This window comes from Onychomys torridus, chromosome 8 (assembly GCF_903995425.1).
Source record: "Onychomys torridus chromosome 8, mOncTor1.1, whole genome shotgun sequence".
NCBI lineage: Eukaryota > Metazoa > Chordata > Mammalia > Rodentia > Cricetidae > Onychomys > Onychomys torridus.
Window position 1 is genome coordinate 109,368,062 of NC_050450.1, and position 13,407 is coordinate 109,381,468.

Genomic DNA, 13,407 nt, shown 5'->3' on the forward strand with positions numbered 1-13,407 from the left:
CCAAAGAACCAAGGATAAATGATACCAAGAAGTGGGGTGGCAAGGAAGGGCCCTTGTCTCAGGTTGTCAGAGGGAGCAAGGGCAGCTGACACCTTGATCTGGGAGCTACCTTTCTCTCTATGAAAGAATCATTGCTGCTATTGTAAGGCCTCATTTATGTCAATTGTCACAGCAGCTCAGGAAGCCTTCCTCCACTAGAAACATGTGATAAGCCCCTCTCCCACTGCACCACTCTTGAACAGCCCGAGGGACAAGTTTGATGGGACTGGTTTCAGCACCATGCCGAACTGACTCTACCTAAGCCCCACGGATAGTCAGTGACCTCCCAACACACATAGCATTCTGACTGGAAGAAACCAATTTCATCTATGGATAGGTATTATTAATCTAAGAGAGAACTGTATACTCTTCACAGTAGTCAATGCATGTTTTCCTGTTAAGATAATAACCTTTTGCCGGGTGGTGGTGGCGCAGGCCTTTAATCCCAGCACTCAGGAGGCAGAGGCGGGCAGATCTCTGTGAGTTTGAGGCCAGCCTGGGCTACAGAGTGAGTTCTAGGACAGGCTCCAAAGCTACAACGAGAAACCCTGTCTCAAAAAAACAAAAAAAAAAAAAAAAGATAATAGCCTTTTGTATTAATAATTAATAGTCTACATGTCAAGGCCAATTGCTGTTTAATATGGATATTTATGATTCTTCCTCTATAAACCTGCTTTGCTTTTATTTTTAATTAAACCAATCAAACCAATCCTGCCACAAGCCACAATATTAATAACACACCATCAATTCAAATGTCATGTTTGGAGGAGGACAATTAACCATTAATTGCAGGAGGTTGGGATACACAACCCAAACAATATAGCAACAGTTTGAGGCCCATTTTACCTCAGGCCCAAAACTTGAGGAGCATTTGTGAGGGCCTATGTGATTCTTTACCACATTATAGGAGTCTTTCTAAGACATGACCATCAGCATCTAGTACCAGATAGACCCTGCTGAGACCACAGCACCCGGACTTTGGCCTGGCTGTCAAGCCCTAACACTGACACACAAAGGGAGCATCTCCCTACAGGGGCTCCTGATGGTACAAGTGTACTGCTGACACTCTCTCAGCTGAGGCTAGGGAACAAAAATTATATGGCAGTTTCCCCATTAGCGAAGGGTCCAAGACTGTGTACCTGGTGGAATTCTATACAACAGTGTTTCTAAATTCTATACAATATGTTAAGAGTTTAAAAATCAGTGGACTGGAGAGATGTGGCTCTGTGGTTAAGAGCACTGGCTGCTCTTGCAGACAACCTGGGTTCAATCCCCATATGGCAACTCACAACCATCTGTAATTCCAGATTCAGGGGACTCAACGCCCCCTTCTGGCCTCAGCAAGTACTGTATGCATGTGGTGTACAGACATACATTTGATGTCAAGCACCTTTACTGCACTGAGCCATCTAGCCAGCCCCGAAGTCCAAATTCTTATTTCATGGATGTAAAATGTTTAAAATGACACAAGATTCATACCATTTCAGCCACGTTCAAACAATGGTTCTTTGTGTAAATTGTTCCGGCATATAGGAGGAAAAGCCAGATTCACAGGAAGCTGTTCGTTTAGAAGAAAGAAACTAATGACACACGCAACTTGCTGAATTGGTGTATTCTCACAGAAAAATCCTACCCTAAGTTCAGTTACTCTTCCAAGACAGTGTAATTATGTTTCATTTTATAATGTATACAATAATAGTTTCCTGCTTTGGTGTCAGTTTTCAATAAAGTTTTAGTCGTGGGGTAAGACAGTGAATTTAAGACCTATGCCAACCATGGTGGCCCATGCCTTTAATCCCAGCACTCAGGAGGCAGAGGCAGGCAGATCTGAGTTCAAGGCCAGCCTGGTCTACAGAGTGAGTTCTCACCAGAAATACATAGTGAAACTCTGTCTCAAAACTAAAACAACAGGAACAACTAACCCTGTGAAGAGTTTAGTATCACGGAATGCCAAGTCCACTTATGAAAAAGCAAAGTGTATAGCCACATTCATTCATAAAAGAAAATAATGCTGTGGACTGTGAGATGATGAGAAGAAGGGTTCAGGGAGAAAGGATACTTGTCATCATCTGATGACCTGAATTCCATCCCTGGGATACACATGGTAGAAGGGAGAGAGTCAATTCCCATAATGTGTCTGTTGTCCCAAACCATATGCCATGGCATACATTTAATTAAATACATAGCATACATAATAAATAAATAAAATATTAAAAGAAGAAAAATAATGCTGTGGAAAAATAAAACTAAAACCATCTAAATTACCCAAAGATCATACAAATAGTTCCAGACCTCTGGACCTCAGTACACACCAACAAAACTTAAAGAAGAGTGCGAGGTGGGCTGAAGAGAGTAGTTGTCATTCTCCCAGAGGCCCCAGATTCGGTTCCCAGAACCCACATGGTGGCTAAAGACTCTCTATAAACCCAGTTCCAGGGCATCCAGTGTTCTCTTGTGATCTCTGTGGGCACTGCATGGATGTGGTACACAGACATACCTGCAGGCAAAACACTCATATTTTTTTTTTTAAAGAAGAGAAACCCTGTGTCCACTTCACAGAGGTCAATAGTATACCAGGTACGAGAGACATAGCTGCTTACAAACCAATGAGCAACGGCTTCACTATAACAACCCCACAATCCACCAGCATGGACAATGGACACAATCCACAGTGTAGGCCAGGTGGAGACAGATGAGGACTGTTTCTTGGATATTCTATGCTGATGCTTCACCCACACCATCTCCAAGTAATAAAGGGCTGATGGCGAAGCCCAAAACTTATCACAAATTCTAAAAAGATTTAAAAAGGGTGAGACCAACTGGACTGAGCCAATGTTTGTTTGTTTGTTTGTTTGTTTGTTTTGAGACAGGGTTTCTCTGGGTAACAGCCCTCATTGTCCTGAAACTTGCTCTGTAGCCCAGGCTGGCCTCACAGAGATCTGCCTGCCTCTGCCTCCTAGAGTGCTGAGATTAAAGGCTGCCACTACCCACCTTGGACTGAACCAACTTTGAGACAACATAACATGTGAAGAAATTCCTAGGAGCTTTGCTTTTAAGTCATAAACATTAAAAAAATGAGACTTTTTTTTAATTTTTAAAAATGAGATTAAAAAAAAATCTCAGGCTAGTTTTGAGCTTCATATAGCCAACAATGACCTGGAACTTCTGAACCACCTCTACCACCTGAGTGTAGGATGATAGGTGTGTAAATCAGAACTTCATGCATGTTAGACAAGCACTCTATCTACATACCCAGTCCACATCCCAAGTCCCATATAAACACTTCTGAAAATTATTTTGAGGCTGGAGTCATGGTTCAGCAAGTAAAGGAATCTGCTGCAAAACCTGAAGTCCATCCCAGGATTCACATAGTGAAAGGAGAGAACTGCCTCCTGCAAGTTGTCCTCAACATGTGAGCTGTAGTATACACACACACACACACACACACACACACACGCACGCACACACACACACACACACACACACACACACACACACACACACTTAAATTCAGCTAGATACTGAATCTGGGAATAAAGTTTGAAACATAGTTTTAAAAAATCTTATACTGCAAAAAGCATCCACAGCTGCAAGTGGGCTGATATGGCCCATTGCTCTAGATGCCCAAAGTTGCAGTCCTCACACTGAAGGCAGAAGGATTGCAAGTTCAAGACTCATCAGGACTACAGAGTGAATTCAAGGCTAGGCTCAACAACCTAGTAAGAACCCATCTCAAAAACAGAAAGTAACAAAAGAAGGCAAGGCTTCGTGGCACATACCTTTAATATTTTTAATACTTTTATACTTAAGAGGCAGAGGCAAGTCAGATCTCTGTGGATTCCAGGCCAGCTAGAGGTACATAGTAAAACCTCATATTAAAAAGCAAACAAACAAGACAAAAAACCAACAGCAACAACAAAAACAAACAAATGAAAAAAGAGGGCTATGTTTGAGCATCGCCCTAGGTTCAATACCAGTACCACACACATAGATGCAAATGCTGCTTTATTTATTTTCAAGCACACAGAAGCATTTCTGAACGTTAAAAAAAATTTCACTTAAAAAATTGACTGTATGCTCACAAGTGGTACCATGGTCTGTAACACAGTAGGAAATCAGACCCTCTTTAGAGTGCTTCCCCAGAGGGCATGGGTTCAGGTTAGAACTCTTGAGTTCACATTGGGAAGCAATGACTTCATACATCATGTTTTAAGTCTTAAAGAGGTTGCCATGGGAAACCTGCAGGGTAGCTATGTAAAGGAGCAAATGTACGGTTGCCTGCAGAACAGAAAGAGGAGGAAACAACAGCTCTGGGAGGAACATTTGTCAGAACCAAAAAGAAAGGAGAAAAGATTACAACTGGGTCACTGGATAAAGAAGCCTTAGTGCTCCTTGTATGGAAGGAACATTAAAAACAGGGACTTCCCTGAGCATTATTTCTTAGAGATAGACTTCTGAGGGTGGTGGGGATCTAGTGCAGTCCCTTGAGCCAGCCTACCTGTCTACATCCTGGCTCCTCTACACACTAAACAATCTTAAGGGCATTATTCACCCTCTCAGGGCCTGACAATATAACTTGTCCCACTAAATGATTCTTGCACACTCTCAATACATGGGAATTATTATTATTACCTCTGGGTGAAGATGAAACAAAAAAAAAAAAATAGAAAGATTTTCCTGAGAAAAAGGAGCTGGAAGGGCTGGAGAGATAGTTCAGTGGTTAATAGCACTGGCTGCTCTTCCAGAGGACTGGGTTCAATTCCCAGCACTCACATGGCAGTTAACAACTGTCTGTAATTCCAGTTCCAAGTGATTTGACATCCTCACATGGATATACATGCAGGCAAACACCAATGTGCGTAAAATAAAAATTAATAAATCATAAAAAGGAGCTGGAGACATAGCCAAAAAGGGAAGCAGTCAGAGAACACAGCGTGCCTGCTCTGCTGGGGACATTTGGGAGCAACAATGTGGTATTTCAGGACTGTTTAATCCACTTCCATTCCTTACCATTAATGAAATTCACAAAATGCAGAAACATCCTCAGTCAGGGAAAGGAAGGTCAAGAGCTGGTGTGGGACGTACTGGCCACTGAGGCAAAGGGGATGTGGGGTGTGCAGGGGAAGAAAGGTGGCGTGGCTACCAACCCTCTTCAGTGCCTGCTTGGAAAAAAAAATAAACAGAACATTCCAGAAGGGTTGAACTGGAAACCTGCTTGCTGGACAGGAGTGAGAACCCTGGAAAGACCAGTGCAGGAGAAGAATCACCATAGTCACCACAGGAATAGAAGACAGCTCCCTAGGAAACAGGCTCCATAGCAAGGGTCCTCATAAGCTGCAGGACCCAGAACCCAAGACTCTGCCCAGCTGCAGGACAAAGGGTAGTAAAATGACCAAGATGACACGTGGGAAGGTTTATCTACACATGGTTAGGCTAAGGAGAACACACCTCCTGCAACAAGACAGGAAGAGCTTGCATGAATGATGCATGCTCAGAGGGGACAAATCAACTGCCATGGTTAGGATGAATGTTCCCAGTGACCTACATGGTTAAGGTTTGCTCTTAGAGTGACACTTTAGGGAAAGGTAGAACCTTTGAGGGGCTGATGTGAAGTCTTGGGTCACAGTGGAACCTCAGCTGCCTCTTTGCTTTCCTCTCCCCACAATGTACTTACTGCCTTGCACCAGGCCCAAAGCATCAGGGCCAGCTGATCATGGATTAAATCTCCAAAACTATGAGCTAAACAAACCCTTTTTTCTTTATGAAGTGAATACCTCAGATATTTGTTACAGGAAGCTGGCAATCATACAGACAGACCAACTGCTCAGACCCACAGGTATCCCAAGCACCATTGTCAAAGATGTAGCACAGAGAAAGGAAGACATTTCTCCAACTGGGTAGTTAACTGTCAAAAAATTTAAAAACGTATGTTGATTCCTGTGTTCATTATTTTTGGATTTGTTTGTTTGTTTGTTGGTCATCTTACCACAAGCTAGAGTCATTGAGAAGAGAGAACCTCAATTGAAAGAATTATTTCCATTACATTGGCCTGTAGGCAAGCCCGTGGGGCATTTTCTTGATTGGTGATTGATGTGGAAGGGTCCAGCCCACTGTGGGTAGTACCATTCTGTTGCAGGTGGCCCTCTTTATATATAGAAAGTAAACTGAGCAAGCCAATCAGCAGCACTCCTTATGGTGGCTGCCTTAGTTCCTGCTTTGAGTTCCTGCCCTGACTTTGCTTCATGATGGACTGTAAGCTGTAAGATGAAGTAAAACCTTTCCTAAATTGCTTTTGGTCATGATGTTTATCACGGCAATAGGAAAAAAAAACACAAGACAATTCCTCATACCATATTTCAACTGGAAGACAACCATCAGCATCAAAGGTAGACCAACAGAGCTTTTAGAGGGGAACCTTTTCACTACCAATAGGAAAAGACTTACTACACAAAACTCAGCCCCTACCATGAGACATTGGTTATTTTGGTTGTATTAAAATTAGAGGCGTCTCTGGTGGTGGTGGTGCACGCCTGTAATCCCAGCACTCAGGAGGCAGAGGCAGGTGGATCTCTGTGAGTTCAAGGCCAGCCTGATCTACAGAGCTAGTCCAGGACAGGCTCCAAACCTACAGAGAAACCCTGTCTCGAAAAACAAAACAAAACAACAACAAAAAAATTTGAGTCTTCTGTTTGTTCAAAATCACTACTAAAGGACTGACAAAATGATGTAAAGAGAGTCACTATGCACAGTGCAAGTACCTGACACAAAACTCATAGACAATATATTTTTAGACACTCCTACCAATCACTAAAAATAATCAAACTAAACGAAAAAAGACAAAGATTTGCATATTTTATAAAAGAAGAAATAAAAATAAAAATGTGTTTAATCTCATTAGCCATCAGAGAAAATAAAAATCCTAAACAGATGCTTAAAATATTCTTGTGTGTTTTTTGAGGCCAGATGTCATGTAGCCCAGGCTGGCCTTGAACTTGCTATATATCCAAGGATGATCTTGAACTCCTAATTTTCTTTCTTTAACCTGACCTCTCAAATACTGAGATTACCACTATATGCCACTACATCTAGTTTTTTCTTTTGTTTTGTTTTTAATGTGGAGTTGAGGAGCAAATCTAGGTCTTTATGCATGCTAGAAAAGTACTCTGCCAAATGAGCTGCATTCCCCGCCCTTATATTAAAATAAACAATAAAAGGGGCTGGAGAGATGTCTCAGCAGGTAAGAGCACATGATGCTCTTTCGAAGAACCTAGGTTTGGTTCCCAGCACCCGCTTGTAGCTCACAGCCTTCTATAATTCCAGTCCCAGGGGACCCAACATCTTCTGATATTCATGGACACCAGGCATGTATGTGGTGTACCTATATGCATGAAGGCAAAATACTCATAAAAATTAAAAAATATATAAAATAAAATAAACAAAAGAGAAGAGTTAAATTGTAAAAGGAAAGTAATAAGAGTTGGTGAGATTATGAGCCACTACAGCTCTTATAATTTATTGTTTGAAATGTAAATTAGAAAGCATTTAGGAGTATGTACCAAAGTTAAATTTATGTGTAAGTATTCACATCTGTTAGTGTGTGTGTGTGTGTGTGTGTGTGTGTGTGTGTGTGTGTGTGTGTGTGTGTGTCTGTGTCTGTGTCTGTGTCTGTGTGTGTGGTTATGGGAACTGAAACCATGGCCACACATATGATAAGCACATGCTGTATGACTAAGCTACACACTCAGACTCATATACGTGTCCCAAACTCAGCATTGCTAGCAGAAATGAAAAAGACATGTACTACACATGTGCACAGCAAAGAAAACCATTATAGCTGGGCAGTGGTGGCGCACGCCTTTAATCCCAGCACTCGGGAGGCAGAGCCAGGTGGATCTCTGTGAGTTCGAGGCCAGCCTGGGCTACCAAGTGAGTTCCAGGACAGGCACCAAAACTACTTGGAGAAACCCTGTCTCGAAAAACAAAAAACAAAAAACAAAAAAAAAAAAAAGAAAACCATTATAATCAGTAACCGGAAACCACACAAATTCCCATAACCAGCAGGATCAGCCAGCCATAGTGTGGATTTATAAACAAGAACCTCACATGCATAAAAGAGCAAGAGAAGCACTCGCAGAGAAGCAAATACTGCATGGTTCTCTTTTCCACAGTGTAAATTCAGGCAAGAGTGAACTATTCTGTCAAATCCAGGACTGTGGTTATGATGAGGGGCATGCTGTGACTGGCAGAGGGAATTGTGGGCTTCAGGAGCCTGGCAGTATCATGTCTTAATCTGGATGCTGGTGATACCGCACGTTAGTTTTGTGGAAGTTCCCTGAGCTATGTAATGTTAGAATGTGTACCATTCTATACGTATATTTCACTTCAGAAAGTTAAGAGTAATGAAAACATGCAAAGGACCCAAGGGACAAAAGGAAGTCCATTCTTATTGCTTCAACAACACAGCAAGCTACCAAAACTGCAAATCAGGTAAACTATGAATTCAAATAGATGTTTTGCAACAGTTTTTCTTTGTAAGATTCATTTATTTTTACTTTCTGTGTATGAATGATTTGCCTGCATGCATGTGTGTACAGCATGTACATGCCTAGTGCCTGCAGAGGCCAGAAGAAGGCATCAGATCCATGGGAACTAAAGTTGCAGGCCGTTGTGAGTTCCAGCACCAAGTGGGTGTTGGAAATGGAACTCAGGTCCTCTGAAAGAACAGTGAGTGCTGTTAACTGAACTATCTCTACAGCCCATTAAAGAGATTTTTTTTTTTTTTTTTTTTTTGGAGCTGAGGAGCGAACCCCGGGCCTTGTGCTTGCTAGGCAAGCGCTCTACCACTGAGCTAAATCCCCAACCCCTAAAGAGATTTTTAATGAAATGTAAAAACTGTTTGAATTGAAAAAAAGGAAAATAGCAAAAGTAAAGAAAATTTTGAAATGACGTCATTCCTGAACAATTTACTAAAGTCAAACACTCAATAAAGAAAGACAAGATAGTCACAGAAATTCAGATGAAAGAGACAAAAAAATAACCTAAAGCAAGTGGAAAGAGGTGAATACATTTGGAAAATACACACAGATGCCCAGCATAGAAGTGCAGGGCAGAACAACAGCCCTCTCATCAATGAGCCTGTTCAAGCCTCACCCGTGAATATGTCAGGGCACATGTGAAGAGCAGCTAAAGTGCAAATGGAATTAAAGTTGATAATAGAGTATTGGGATAGAGATATTGTCCCAGACAGTGTAGGTGGATAAAAAGTTATCACCATGTACTTTGAAGTGAGAAAACAAGGCAGGAGAATTCAAACAGAGCCAAGGGAAAGCTACCAAGAAAGGGGCTCAGAGCCCTGTGGTGTAGGAAGGTTCTAGAAGTTATGAAAGAAGAGTCTCTCCTAGAGCTCCATGTAGAAACAATGCCCTACTTACGCCTTGCCTTTAGCTCAGCCAAACTGTGTAGATTACAGGACCCAGAAACTGAGAGAATAAACTTCTCTTGTTTTAAGCCAGCTTGTACTCATTTTCATAAGAAACAACATACAAGAAACAAATACAAAACCAATAAAAGATATTTTATGGACATAAAGCAAATTCCTCTGAAATTAAGAAAATATTTTTTATATAGGAACTCAGAATATACAATATGTCAAAACTTCTGAGTCATGGATTGGTTAAGTAAGGAACTGTAAGGCAAAGAAAACAGCCTTCAAAAATCCCTGAAGAAAAGGCAAATTACCCATCTAGAAATCAGTTGACTTGAGGCTTTCACCATGACAACATCAAATACAAAAGAACAGGTTAGCAGGGTGTTGAGGGAAAAGCAGTATCATCTAAGAACACTGTGTACAGCCAAGGCATCATCCAGAGACAGACAATGGTGTTCTGAGTGCAAGCATCTCAAGAAAGCTCTTAGTCCTGGATAACTGGTAATGAAAAGCAGCTAGTTACAAGGTTAAGCAGTACCATGAAGAACTCTGGAGTAGCTATGCTTAAGAGTTGGCCAGTGTTGAATCCATGTAAGTACTGCACAAACACCAAGCACTCTTTGGCATTATAGCTACAATACAGAATTGAGTGTTATGAACCTCTGCAGTATGAGAATTGCAAAGGGTGCTAGAAAACCAGGACATGGGTGGGTAGAGAGGAGTGTGATGCTGCAAACATTCCCCTTCCACTGCCAAACTCTCACAGTGAAATGTCATCCTTATAACAAAATAATGGCCTAGCATCTTAACGTTTGTTTCTCCCTCACTTGTTTCCTTTTTTCTCCCTTCACTCTTTTTCCCTCGCCCATTCTGTTTTTTACACCCCCACCACAGGGTCTCAAATTCATGGCAGTTCCCCCACCCCCATTTCTTGAATGCTGGGATTACAGGTGGGGGCCACTATCCTGGCTGTTCTTCCTAATCTGTTCTTATCCCTAGAAAAAATATGTAGTAAATCAAAAGTTCACAAAGGCTACAACTATGGCATCAGTTCTTCGAAGTTTCTCCGACCATGTTGACAATAAAATACAACAGAAGCTCAGTGGGCCTGGCTCACGCCAACCAGGCTGCTCATATGTCATCAACATCTTTCTCACTGCCCACATCAGTCATCTACTGTAGGACTCATATCCCTTTGGGGGCTTGTTAAATGTTCTACTCTTTCCTGCTGCTGAGGCCAGTGCTTCAGTGAGCATTCAGACCTGAAGACAGGACTGTGGACACATCCTGCTCTTGGGGTAGTGCTGTCCAACAGAACTTTGCCCCAAAGGTCTAAATCTGTGCTGTCAGGCTGTCAGTTACTGGCCCTGGATCACACAGTTTTAGAGCACTGCTAATCCATGTGGCATTGCCAGAGGTCTGGAGATGCAGGAAGCAGCCTGCAAGCCCAGAGGGTGGCAGGCCTCGGGACAGGGTCTGTACTGGAAAGGTGAGTTGAAGCCCCCACAACTATACGAAAAGGCAGTCGTCTTTGCACAGCCTCAGTATGAGAGAGGGGTCACTACATAACTATTCTTGTATGTCCCGCACAGGTTTCTGCCCCAATGTTTCCTTCCTCTGGGGTGCAGGGTCTCAAACCTCAAGCTTCTACTAGGACACACTGCTCACTGCCCTCAAGCCTGCTCTCTGGTCTCATCTGCACCCAGTCTCCTGAACCTCTTAGTTGGGCATCTTTCTACACCCCAACCAACTCCACAGCGTCACTGAGGCTCCTCCTCCTAGAAGTCCTGTCCACTAGGACAGGGAGCCCCAGTGCAAGGTGCTTGGAACCCGAGGTTCAAGCCTAGTCTTGTTACTCTATGCTTGCAGTCCCACTCACCAAAAGGTCACGGACCGGGAGCCTGTGGTCTCTCCTGTTCCCTACTCTGCTGCCTCTCTGCCCACGCCTCCCGCAATCCCACTCACTTCTCCCAAATACGACGCCCACCCTGAGCTGCTTTGCGGACTCTGCCCACAGCGTGTAGTCTACCCCAGCATGCGGGACCTAGCCCTGCCCAGCCGCTACATGGGCTAGACCCACTCTGGAGCGACCGCTCGCACCGAGACCCCAGCGCTGCGCCTCCGGGTGCTGCGGTCGCGCTCCCGCCGCCGCGCTCACCCGCCGGGTGGCCATAAAGAGACTCGGCTGCTCCGTCCTGCAAGCTGGCCAGGATCTCGCCCTTGCCCACGTCGCTGTCGCCCACCAGCAGGAACTTAAGTAAAAAATCGTAGGCCCGCACGGGGCTGCCCAGGGCGCTCATCATGCCGGCCTGGCCACCCTTCCCATGCCGGCCCCAAGCTGAGCACAGGCGGCGGCGGGTCCCTGAGTGCCTGCGGGCAAGGCAAACGCTTTTCGGCCGGGGCTCTTGACAGCCGCAGCGCCCGCCCACCCTACCTCGTCATTGGGGAGCCTCAGTTGCTGAGGTGGATACACACGCTCATTGGCTAGCAAGTTCGTCCATCTAGTTCTTAACGCCTCTGCACCTCGCCCACCGCCTCTCTTGGGAAGACTTGTTGCCTCAGCCAATGGAGATCCTGAGGCGGTAATGGGCCGTGCCAGAAGCAACAGGAGGCGGGAGGTCTGCTTCCACAGCCAATGGAAGAGAGGCATGGAGGGCGGGGGGCGGGGGGTCGTGGCCAATGTTACTCCACAGAGCCGGCTCCAGATTAGTGTGGGAAGCGTCTGGTAATAAGGATTTACCCCGCAGCTCCACAGATCCTCGAATGCTAGGGTAAGAGCTTAGGTACATGTGCACGTGTCCATGTGGGCATCAGATGGAACTAAAAGTTACAGGCAGTTGTGAGTTCACAACTGGACATATGGACACTTGCACCTCTAAAGGTGTCTGCGCATGAGTGCCTCTAGGTCTCCGTGGGTTTCTGTCCATGCATGTCAGTGTGTCTACTCGTGTGTGCATCGTGTGCCTGTGAAGATGCTGGCAGAGAGAGGAGCTCTGCCAGCAACTTCTTTGACTTTCTCTTACCCCCTAGGGAGCAGTAGACCTTTGGACAAAGCCTGCTCCCTGCCCTCGAGCTTCTTACCAGCAGGCACAAAGTTACTTAGAGTAGTTGTAGTTTAGCATTTCTGGCACATCTTCATACAACCTGAAGCAGAAGTGCCTCTTACACTCCGCCCTCTGCTTTATTAAGGAGCATATTGTACTGGTGTTTCCATTCAGTTCCCAGGAGCAGGTGGAAAAGAAAAGCGGTGGAAGAAAATTATGAAAATGTTTGTGGACATTATTCTAAGAGGAATGCAGGACCATTAATTATCCTTTAAAAAAGAGTTGATCATAATAAGCCCTAGTTACAAAATATGGTTGCCAGTTTAGAATGGGTAATTAATTGAGACAGGGTTTTTTGAGACAGGGTTTCCCTGTGAAGCCCTGGCTGTCCAAAAATTGCTCTGTAGACCAGGGTGGCCTCAAGATCTGCCTGCCTCTGCCTCCTGAGTTCTGGTATTTAAGGCACGTACTGCCACCACACCCAGGGCTAGAATGGATGATCTTGATGAGCCATTTCTGACTAAGAACAAGACTATCTTTGACTCAAGGCCACACTGTTGTTAACCAAGGTAAACTCTAGCTGCACTTATTTCAAAGCACCATGATATTGCAACATTGTCTGACTATGTACACAGAAAAACCTTCCTAAGGAGCCAGTTTGAGTGCCTGTGCCCAGACAGCACTGTTTGCCAGCTGAACTTGTATCACAGTGCATCAAAAAAATTCTACCTTGCCCTCTTCTGTCATAACTCATATCTCACCAGCCTGTCAGTGTCATTCCTGTGAGATGACAGATTTGAGTTCAGATTTTTAGCCGGTGTGATTGATAGCTTGCTTGTAATTCTGTGATTGCTAATCTTGTCAACTTGGTAGGATCTAAAGTCACCTAAGTGAAGG

The 13,407-nt window shown here is 44.0% G+C and overlaps 1 protein-coding gene across 1 annotated transcript in view; it reads right to left on the reverse strand.

Annotated features, from left to right (window-relative positions):
* Rab40b (RAB40B, member RAS oncogene family) overlaps positions 1–11,871 on the reverse strand; it is a 34,454-nt gene extending 22,583 nt beyond the window's left edge. The window contains exon 1 of the mRNA XM_036196626.1: positions 11,625–11,871. Coding sequence (XP_036052519.1) covers positions 11,625–11,769 — 145 coding nt within the window. The 5' untranslated portion in view covers positions 11,770–11,871. The remainder of the gene's footprint in view (positions 1–11,624) is intronic.
* Positions 11,872–13,407: the final 1,536 nt, after the last annotated feature.